Here is an 11,165-nt window from a genome sequence, read left to right as displayed (position 1 = left end):
CGAGCCTTTATCCTTTAGCTCAGCAGTGGTTTTCTCCATGAACCCTGCCATTCAGGCCATTTTGCCCAGTCTCTTTCTTATGGTGGAGTCATGAACTCTGACCTTAACTTCAGTTCTCTGGATGTTGTTCTGTGGTTTTTTCTTCTTTTTGCTCTTTGGGTAATTTTGGTTGGCGGGCCACTCCTGGGAAGGTTCACCACTGGTCCATGTTTTCACCGTATGTGGATAATGGCTGTCACTGTGGATCACTGGACTCCCACAGCTTTAAAAAGACCAGATAAGAAGTTTGCGTACATAAGATTTTCTGGAGGAGGACAGACATTTGTTTAGAACTCTTAAAGATGTCAAAGAAACTCCTTTAAGCAATTACTTTGGTGTTCCTCCACCTCCAAAGAAATATCAGAAGGAGTCCGAACCGCAAAAGAAGCACGCATTCTCGGAGAAGTGGTTGCAGGAGGTGAGCTGGCTTCAAACAAACAATGAACGCACAGAGATGTGGTGCGGAATATGCTGTGAAAATCCCACTCTCGCGGACAAAAACAGTGCCTTTTATATGGACGCAAACGCGGTTTGCAACTTCTTATCTGGTGCGCGTCTTTTATTTTGACAGCGCGTGCGCACCTGCGGACCACTCATGTGCACCCCTGATTATAACATAAATTAACTGAGGTGTATCACATCTTTGAAAAGCTGAGTTCAATCTCTCTGGCCTGATTACTGCCACACCTGTTCTCAATAAGGGCATCACTTAAATCTTTCTCAACACTTCCTCTAACGTCCAGCAGAGGCAGCAGTGAGTCAGCCCCCGCACACTCTCACGTTAAAATTAACATGTTTAAAGCCTCAGAGACTGTTTTGATAATTTTCCCCTCAGAGCACCTGTACAGGAGACGGATGACTTTAGAACTCACATTAAGGGTTTTAATTTGCATTTTGTGAAGTTTTCTGTGAACGGACAATAGCATGGCGCCGTTGTCTGTTCTCATCAGCACGCTGACGCTCTGGGACTACACAAAGGAAAGGTACGCTCTGTCTCAGTGTGTGAAGATGAGAATCAGAAGTACTCCGTCTTCGCCAACTTGTCTGTCACAGGAAGCAAAGCTGACCTTTGACCTCTATGTACCCCTCACCTGTAATCTGTGGCAGGGTTTAATGATGAGGATTATTCCATTTTGGGAATTCCAAAACTTCTTCCCGGTAACTGTCTGTGCAGTTTTCAAGGAACAGGTCATGTGACCTGCAGTGTGCGTTTGGTCCACCACGGCGTGATGACTCATTTTGGACGCTGTCTGCACATGCCGAGGAGAGACATGCCGTCTGTTGTATTAGCAGCTTCGCAGCTGAGATCGGATGATTTCAGACGTGAGTTCATCCCTAAATTCAGACGGTCAGTGTGAGAATAAAAGCTCGACGTCAGCTCGGTTCAGCCCTCACAGGACGCAGGCCCTGACCTTTGACCCGTGTGTTTCAGTGGATCGTGTCTGACTTGGACCTTCAGACCAAAGACATCATTAAGAAGCTCACAGGTTTGACCTTCACCCTTTCACACCGCTTCACTGATGCTAGCTACACAAAGCGCTTCATATGTGGGCGGGGCTTAGAATTTTCTGTGACTGTCTTCACTATGAGAACTCTGTTTAGGAGGAAGCTCTGTGGATTTGTCGCTGGTCTTCTGGTTTTTGGTTCTGTTTCCGTGTCTGTGGATACGTGGTGACCTTAACCACCTGTCATACGACAGAAAACATCATCACGTTCGCCGCACTGGAAAACCACAAGATCATCAAACTGTGTTCGCCGCAGTCCACAGCCTGACCCTGACTGGTTTAATTCACCTGGAAGACACACAGATACAACTAAACCAGGTCCAGACTGGAAACCAGTTCAGTTAAAGGGCCAATTCAGTAACTCTTTGATCCACAAGAAAAGCCTTAAACTTTCCAAGGACTGGAAGCACTTTAAACCTGCAGATGAAGAGACTTTTATTTTGAAATCGCTTCAGGTTGTCAATTATTTTGGTGAAAAGCTCCAGGCTGTGTTTGTCCTTGACTCTTCATCATGGACTTTTTCCATTTCTGGGGAGCAATCTTCACTTCCTCTCCCCTCCCTTTCATAATAAAAGTCCTCCTGTTGTTCAACAGTAAGTCACTTTGTCCCCTAAAGGCTTTTATTGTTTAAGATTATTATTATTATTATTATTATTATTATTATTATTATTATTATTATTGATAGAATCATTTAAAAAAATCATGTTTTAATGTTTTACAGGTTTATATTTTTTTTTGCTTTTTCCATTAACAAACCAGTGTTACTCAAAAACAACAACAGGACTACTTTCTGTCCTAAAACACAATGTGTGTCAGCTCAGACTGACAGGATCACAGTCAGTCTGAGCTGAAAACATCTGGCCTTCTCTGATCAAAGGCTTCAAACAAGTTTCTGTAAGCGATGCAGGTGCAGATGGGGGTCATGACCCTCACCTACACCTGCACATGAACCACTCCCACCACAGTTTAGGCAACAAACAGGTTTTATTTAGCAACTCTGAACAGATGCATAGTTTAAACTTGACATGTTTCATCATCTCAGCTTTAGGACAAACTAGCCAATGTAGGGGCAGAAAAACTACAGAAACCTTCAGATGAAACATGGTGAATTCTCATTTCTTCATTTTCATCTAGAATCATGAACTCTCTGTATTTGAGCTTTGAAGAGTTAAATATAATGTTTTTAGCTGAAATACTGTTTGACAGACACTAACAAAAGGAAAAGGGAAATCTCAAGTTTAAGATCCGGGATGTTTTACACAGAGAAACAGAGCAATACAGATCAGGGTATAATCTGCATAAAGACGGCGCTCCGGTAACAGCGTTTAGAACAGAAGAAAAACTTGGACAATTTTTTGTTTTAATAAAAAGTTTGTCTGAGGAGGCGATGTTGGTCTCACTTCCATTCTTTAAATCTATACTTGAAGTCTAATGAAGCAGCTTTGCATGAGTCACAGTTCACACTAGGCATGGTGCAGCCCCTCCCTTCATCCCTTGTCCTAAACAAGCTGATTTAGCTCCTCCCCTTTAAGGTTCTTCTGATTGGACCGTTTCTGGAAGACTCAGACAGGCCTGTTCTTGTGGAGATTCTGAAAACAAATTGTAAACCTGCTAAACCACAGCAGTGCAAACAGAGACGTGGATGCTGTTAGGGGTTAAGATCAAAGTTCATGTCTTTGATAAATATTGCCCTCATTGGCTGCTTGTTGTGGGACACGATGGCAGCCTTACAGTCGCGGCGTATTTCTGTGAATGCTTCTGTAGGTATTCACCATGCTGACAAACACTTATCGAGCTGATGCCGACTCATCAGGAAAAGAAAAGAGTTTGAAGGAGTCTGAACCTGAGAGGTTTGTTTGCACTTCATGAGTCAGCCTTTCTTATACAATCTGGCATCGTCACACTTTCAGATACATAATCAGCACCTGTTCGAAAGTTTCTGAGATTTGATGAGACAGTCAACACAATCGTTTTGGGAAAACTTCCCCGAAAAGAGAATCTGTAGCGCCAGTATAACACCCGAGCTTTAGCTCTGAGGAGCAACCTTCAGCTTTTGTTGTGAACTCTGTTCTCAGTGAACAATGCAAAAACTATGAAGCTTCAAACAGCCGAGGACGTTCTTCAAATAAAATTCAACATTAGCAGAATGAAAGTCCAAACTCGGTTTCTGACATGAAAAAAAAATTCAACAAAATTTTACTGAAGAATCTGAGATGGTGGCAAGAAAGAAAAGCCCACATGACGTGGGACTGCAGACACTTCCTGTTTCAGTACCTGTGACTCAAACATTCCTACGAGCCCTCCTCAGGTCCTCCACAGTTGGGACCACATGGCCCCTGCCTCCTGTCAGCAGCACTGAGCTGATGGAGGGCAGAAAAACCCAGCGAAGCTGGACCCGAGTCTGCAGCAGAACCAGTCTGGACCAGGTCAGACCAGAGTCCAGCCCAGCGTGCCGATGGAGATGAGCGTCTGGCAGGTGGCCGAGTCCAGCCACACCGACTCCACCAGGCTGAAGTGCAGGAAGCCAAGTGCAAAGCCGCAACCTACGTCTGACAGGTGGTGTTTCCCCAGCAACACCCGAGACACGCCCACCAGGAAGGCCCACAGGCAGAGTAGGATCCTCAGAGGCACCTGGAGGACAGGAGGCGGACACACCTGGATCAGGTTTGTAAACTGTTCCAGTCTTTGTTATCTGTGAAGCAGCAAGCTACTCACCGCCAGCACCAGGTGGTTCAGCAGAAACTTGGACACCATGACAGCCCGACTGGCGTGGGCTGCTGGGAACGAGTACATATCCATGGCAATGTAGTCAAAAAAGGTTGGCGGGAAATCCCACGGTCCCCGACGTTTGACCAACTTCTGCATCCCAGCAACCGTCATCACATCTAGTATCAGCGCTGCAGATAGACAGGTGAGAGACAGGTGAGACAGGCGAGAGACAGACAGGTGAGAGACAGGTGAGACAGGCGAGAGACAGGCAGGTGAGAGACAGGTGAGACAGCAGAGAGACAGGCAGGTGAGAGACAGGTGAGACAGCAGAGAGACAGGCAGGTGAGAGACAGGTGAGACAGCAGAGAGACAGGCAGGTGAGAGACAGGTGAGACAGCAGAGAGACAGGCAGGTGAGAGACAGGTGAGACAGGCGAGAGACAGGTGAGACAGAGAGACAGGCAGGTGAGAGACAGGTGAGACAGCAGAGAGACAGGCAGGTGAGAGACAGGTGAGACAGCAGAGAGACAGACAGGTGAGAGACAGGTGAGACAGCAGAGAGACAGGCAGGTGAGAGACAGGTGAGACAGGCAGGTGAGAGACAGGTGAGAGACAGACAGGTGAGAGACAGGTGAGACAGCAGAGAGACAGGCAGGTGAGAGACAGGTGAGACAGCAGAGAGACAGACAGGTGACAGGCAGGTGAGAGACAGGTGAGACAGACAGGTGACAGGCAGGTGAGACAGGCGAGAGACAGACAGGTGAGAGACAGGTGAGACAGGCGAGAGACAGACAGGTGAGAGACAGGTGAGACAGGCGAGAGACAGGCAGGCGAGAGACAGGTGAGAGAGGCGAGAGACAGACAGGCGAGAGACAGGTGAGAGAGGCGAGAGAAAGACAGGTGAGAGACAGGTGAGACAGGCGAGAGACAGACAGGTGAGAGACAGGTGAGACAGGCGAGAGACAGGCAGGCGAGAGACAGGTGAGACAGCAGAGAGACAGGCAGGCGAGAGACAGGTGAGAGAGGCGAGAGACAGACAGGCGAGAGACAGGTGAGAGAGGCGAGAGAAAGACAGGTGAGAGACAGGTGAGACAGGCGAGAGACAGACAGGTGAGAGACAGGTGAGACAGGCGAGAGACAGGCAGGTGAGAGACAGGTGAGACAGCAGAGAGACAGGCAGGCGAGAGACAGGTGAGAGAGGCGAGAGACAGACAGGCGAGAGACAGGTGAGAGAGGCGAGAGAAAGACAGGTGAGAGACAGGTGAGACAGCAGAGAGACAGACAGGTGACAGACAGGTGAGAGACAGGTGAGTCAGCAGAGAGACAGGCAAGTGAGAGACAGGTGAGACAGCAGAGAGACAGGCAAGTGAGAGACAGGTGAGAGAGGCGAGAGACAGACAGGTGAGACAGCAGAGAGACAGGCAGGTGAGAGACAGGTGAGAGAGGCGAGAGACAGACAGGTGAGACAGCAGAGAGACAGGCAGGTGAGAGACAACAGAGAGAGGCGAGAGACAGGTGAGAGACAGACAGGTGAGAGACAGGTGAGACAGCAGAGAGACAGACGAGACAGCAGAGAGACAGACAGGTGTCTGACCCAGCAACAGGTTGACAAGCACTTCCTGTCCAGCCAGCGTGCTGCTCCTCCACAGGCAGATTAGGGTGCCACAGATCCAGGGGAGGGCGTGGCCAGTGAGGGCCAGCAAGGTGATCATGGGGCGGAGCGGGGCCCCGGAGCCGCGGGCTCCCACGCAGACCCCTAGACGCTTTGAGAGACTGATGTCAATGGCGAGCAGAGAGCTGATGGCGATACCTTTGAAAGACGGGTTAAGCTGCATGCAGTCCTGCTCCGGCCAGCGGGAGGCATCCTTCGCACCGCCGCTGTCAGCAGTTGGACCGCTCTCGGAGGACTCTCTGGCCCCCCTGAGGAAAAGACCAGACTCCATTAGAAAAACCCACATTTTATGTGGGTAAACAGACTGTTGCATGAACACAACTACACTTCCCATCATGCTTTTGTTTACAGGTGCTCAGACTGGCCCAGTGAAGGAGCATCAGCGAACACTGAGATCACCACCTAAAATCTGATTGTCAGGCAGCTTCCTCTCTGCATGTTAATGCTGAGGGAGAGGAGCTCCCACAGTCTGAGGAGGAGGTCACAGACTGAGCTCTGAACTCCTTAAAAATAACTCGGCTCTTCTCAGGCGTCGGGTTTCAGAAGGTTTTATTAAAGCACCATTACGTTTAAAGGTCACATTCTGATTTTGCATTATTGAATTTAACTGAAGATGATCCAGGATCGGGTCACAGAAAAAGTTTGAGCACCTAAATGAAACTCTGGTCTCGGTCCAGGTCCCGAGTCTGTGGGCGGAGCTTGTTTGTCTTACCTCCCCCCTGTGCTGTCCTGCTGACTCTGCTGTCTGAACACAGGTCTCCTCGGACCTCCGCCCCCCCGTCCCTCCCCCACCGCCTGTTCCCGGCGGGATGGCTGGTTCAGGGACAGAAACTCGGGCCGGTTCAGGACATTGTTGCGGTCTCTGGCCCGGAATTGGGCCTGGCTGCCGGGCATGGTGGTGGTGCAGCGGTGGAGGACGTGCTGGGCCGGGTCTGACTCTGTGGGATCTGCTATTAATAGACCTGCTGGCCTTCTTCTTCTGCTCTCAGCTGTTATTGTGTGTGTGTGTGTGTGTGGGGGGGGTGTTAAAGGGATACTCTGTCTATTTTACTGCGTCTCACCAAAGGTATGTGGACACTTGAATCATAATGGGGGTGGCAGGTCAAAGGTCAAAAGTAAATAGACATGAGGCTGTAGCTGTCCCAAAACGTCGGCTGCATCCTCCAGAGGCCGCATTTGTAGACGATTACGTCACAGCGACGCGACGAAGGCTGTCCCAATTCACAGACTCCTCTGAATGCAGCCGACAAATGCGTCCTCCTTTTCCCCAGATTTGAAGGATGGGTCGGGTGTGTCCTTTACTGCCACCATATCCCAGAATTCATAGCGCAGCCCAGGCAATTCCAGTTTCCAACAATGGCGGCCGCTACTAAGTTTTAAAATTACTCATACTAATCTTTCTGGGTCACAAAATAAACTTTTAACATATTTTCAGGCGAGAAAGTAGCTGTGTAAACTTCAAATATCTGCTCGGTTTATCAAGATATCGCATATTTGCAAAAGTGCTTCGACGTTTTCGGAGACGTCTGTTACCCACCAGCTCGATAGCTCGCCGGGAGCTCGAGGGTCACTGAAGCCGCCGAGAACGGCACAACTCCCGGCACATCATTTTCAGATCACCGCGGACTTTCGCTGCTCAGGTTAAACGTGATATATGAGTCACTTAGACAACTTAAACATGTTATTGTTGGGCTTTTTTCAGTGTTTTGTTTGTTCCTGAGTAAATCGGTTTGGCTGAGATTAAAGTTATTAGATTAAATAAAACTTTATTAATCCATCGGGTGGGTTCCTTCTTGGTTTTCACACAGCTGATTAAATGTCAAGCACTGATTACGTAGAGGCGTTGCAATATTGATCCATAAAAATCTACCGTTCACTCTACATACTATTGTGAGGGATACGGATGATTTATTCTGATTACTGGGCTTTTATATGGGGAACAGATTCTATTAGGAAGTGTTTATGCACCAAATATTTTAGATAGATTGTTTTATTCAAACCTTCTGGCAAAAACCTCCTCTGTGTGTCTGAATCACGTAATAATTGGTGGGGATTTTAACTGTGGTCTGAGTCCTGAAACTGATTATGATCCACCAGAATCTCAACCACCTTCAAAAATGGCAAAGGCTGCAGTGGACTTCTGCTCAGATCTTGGTCTTTTTGATGCCTGGAGAGTTTGTAATCCACATGTGAAAGACTTTACAGTTTTCTTTTTCCAGAATTGATTACATGTTTGTTTCTAGATCTGTCCTTGACAGAACTCGGGGTTGTTTGATCAACACATGCGCTCTCTCAGACCACTCATCAGTCTCAATGGAGTTATTACCACCTTATTATGGTCCCTTGTTTACACACTGGCGGCTAAGCCCAGCTCTCCTTAGTGACCCTGAATTTGTCAAATATTTAGAAGATCAGTGGGAACTTTTTCTTTCTACAAATGACTTACCGGGGGTTAGTGCTTCTACTCTGTGGGAGGCGGGTAAGGCATTTCTCAGGGGCTCTATTATCTCTTTCACCTCAGCGAAAAAGAAGAGCACCTTAGCCAAACAATTAGTACTTGAACGCGACATGACTAACTTGGAGAGGGAGTTTAAGAAATCCTCGTCTGTTTCTGTGCTTAAAAAACTGGATGCAGCCAGATCAGCCCTGGACCAACTACTAACTCAGAAAGCAGAAACTGCAATATTCTATGCAAAGCATAGATTATTTGAATCGGGCAACAAACCTGGACGCTTACTTGCCCGACTTGCCCAGGGGAAAAAGGGCTCTTATGCAATACCCTCTCTAAAAGATAAGAAAGGTGTTTTACAATTCGAGGCTAAACTTATCAGCAAAATAATGAAAGAGTTCTATCAGGATATTCCCCTGAGTGTCAAAGTACTGTAGATCAGGGGTGTCAAACTCTTTTTAGTTCAGGGGCCACATGGAGAAAAGTCTATTCTCAAGTGGGCTGGACTGGTAAAATCATTGTATACATAACAACTTCAGATTGTTTTCTTTGTTTTAATACGATCAACATAAAAATAAAGCTAGAGCCTGTGGACAGTATGCCCAAAGTAGTACAGGCACAACATGCTATTAATCATAAAACATCTCAAGTTATTTGAAAACTCTGAGGACAAAGAACAAGCACACAGTGCCTCAGTGATTCACAAAACTGTTTCACAGAACTACATCAGGGTGTCACTTCGCAGGCAGCAATGTAGATAAAAATAATGAAATGCTGTTCCCCAAACAAGTACAAGAACCACAGAATAAGTTAAATATATAAATCAAATATAATCAATTAGAAACACTCTCACATCAACATAAAAACATATAAACATAAAGCTGGAGCCTGAGGACAGTGTGTCCAAAGTAGTACAGGCACAACATGCTATTAATCATAAAACATCTCAAGTTATTTGAAAACTCTGAGGACAAAGAACAAGCACACAGTGCCTCAGTGATTCACAGAAGTACATCAGGGTGTCTCATGCAGCACTTTCAGTGGGGTTGCATCGTTTATGTGACTCCTGATACCTGGCATCTTTAGCTTTCACCAGCTCATCAATATCAGGCTTCACATCCTGAGCAGCAGCTAACTTCAGGATGTGATTCGAGTGCCTGTGCGTGAGCCTTGAGCGCAGTTTTGTTTTATTTATGCTCATTACAGAGAAACTTGCTCACAAAGATACGTGCTTCCCAACATGCACAATAGTTTTGCAGCGAGGGCATCAAGTTGGGGTAACCTGGCAGGAGATTCTGATAGAATGTGTTCAAGTCAGCTGCAGCAAATTTTCCCTTCAAATCCGAGTCACGCTGCAAGTCTGTTATTTCAAGTTGGATCCGGACGGGCAGATCAGAGGGATTCACGGTGAACGGCGAGCACAAAACTTTGAAGTCTTTCTCCAGTTCACCAAAAATCTGAAATCATTGCTCAAACTCTAGTAATAGTCCTGTTATTTTATCTTTGAACTGCTTCATATCCGCCACACTTTGGATCGTGCACACATTTTTCAGACAGGGGAAGTGAGCTGCATCACCACCAGCGAGCTGCGTCTCCCACAATAACAGCTTCAACTTGAAATGCTGTCATAATACTGCGTGACAACTTTGTTGCGTCCTTGCAACTGTTTGTTCAAGTTATTCAGGTGCTCTGTAACATCCACCATAAATGCAAGGTGCTGCATCAATTCTGCAGAATGAAATTCTAACACTGGTTTCCAGTTTTCTTCCATGAACTGTTCAATTTCTTCTCGTAAATCAAAGAAACGCCTCAGCACAGCACCTCGGCTCAGCCATCTTACCGCAGTGTGGTATGGCAGGCCATAGATGTGGTCTTTCTCTCTGAGAAGACTGTCAAACTGACGCTGATTGAGGCTTCTGGATGAAATTAACAGTTTGGATGACCACCTTCATGGCGTTATCCATTTTCAGTGACTTGCAACACAAAGCCTCCTGGTGCAAAATACAGTGAAAAGTCCAAAAACCACGTCCTCCATTTGCAGATTGCACTTTATCTCTGAACCTTTTTACAACGCCTGCTTTCTTCCCGATCATTGAGGGCGCACCATCTGTAGCCAGGCTGACAGCGCGGGACCGGTCCACTCCGACCCTGTCCAACGCGCCGACGAGTGCGGTGAAAATATCAGCTGCGGTCGCTGTATCTGTCATCGGTACCAACTCCACGAACTCCTCGGTGACGGTCAATGTGTCATCAACTCCGCGGATGAAAATTGCCAGTTGTGCAACATCTGTAATGTGCCTTCATCAATTGCAACTGAAAACACAATAAATGACTATTTTTTGTCCAAATCCGCTGAAAGATCAGAAATCCTGTCGGCAACTGTGTTTCCTGTCAGGCTGATATTTGCAAAGGACTGGCGCTTTGCAGGGCACACAATCTTAGATGCCTTCATCATACATGTGTTTACAAATTCACCCTCACTAAATGGTTTTGAAGCTAGTGCAATGTCGTTGGCAACGAGGTAGCTAGCTTTCACTGCAGCATCACTGATGCCTCGGCTGTGAGTAAACACAGACTGCAGTTTCTTCAGACCCGCCAACAGTTCATTCACCTTCTCTCTTCTCCGCTGTCCTTGAAAGTTGTCATATTTGTCGGCATGAAGACTCACGTAGTGGCGACGGAGGTTATATTCTTTCAGCACTGCAACATGCTGGGAACACACCAAACATACAGCTTTCACTTCCGTGAATAAACAGGATGACCATTTTTCTTGGAACACTGCACTCTGCAGC

General features: G+C 46.9%; 1 protein-coding gene across 1 annotated transcript; it reads right to left on the bottom strand.

Moving 5' to 3' along the window:
* Positions 1-2,517: 2,517 nt before the first annotated feature.
* Positions 2,518-8,914, bottom strand: LOC147318246 (inactive phospholipid phosphatase 7-like). The gene is made up of 4 exons (XM_086257893.1): positions 6,637-8,914; positions 5,847-6,172; positions 4,260-4,441; positions 2,518-4,175 (listed from the first exon to the last, which is right to left on the bottom strand). Exons 1-4 carry the CDS (start codon positions 6,816-6,818, stop codon positions 3,972-3,974), a joined length of 894 nt encoding a protein of 297 aa, XP_086114019.1. The 5' UTR covers positions 6,819-8,914; the 3' UTR covers positions 2,518-3,971.
* Positions 8,915-11,165: the final 2,251 nt, after the last annotated feature.

The sequence above is a fragment of the Aulonocara sp. 'chitande type north' Nkhata Bay genome, linkage group LG12 (assembly GCF_057382095.1).
Source record: "Aulonocara sp. 'chitande type north' Nkhata Bay isolate Kocher_YH1m ecotype deep benthic linkage group LG12, A_spYH_male_GT1.1, whole genome shotgun sequence".
Lineage (NCBI taxonomy): Eukaryota > Metazoa > Chordata > Actinopteri > Cichliformes > Cichlidae > Aulonocara > Aulonocara sp. 'chitande type north' Nkhata Bay.
Note: the sequence above shows the minus strand (reverse complement) of the source record. Positions and strands in the feature narration are given on the sequence as shown.

Excerpts from the sequence above, each read along its gene's own strand:
- LOC147318246 (XM_086257893.1), bottom strand. The coding sequence starts at position 6,818 with ATGCCCGGCAGCCAGGCCCAATTCCGGGCCAGAGACCGCAACAATGTC. Across the intron at positions 6,173-6,636 it reads CAGGACAGCACAGGGGGGAG|GGGGGCCAGAGAGTCCTCCG; the intron begins GTAAGACAAACA and ends TCTTTTCCTCAG. Across the intron at positions 4,442-5,846 it reads GCTTGTCAACCTGTTGCTGG|CGCTGATACTAGATGTGATG; the intron begins GTCAGACACCTG and ends GTCTATCTGCAG.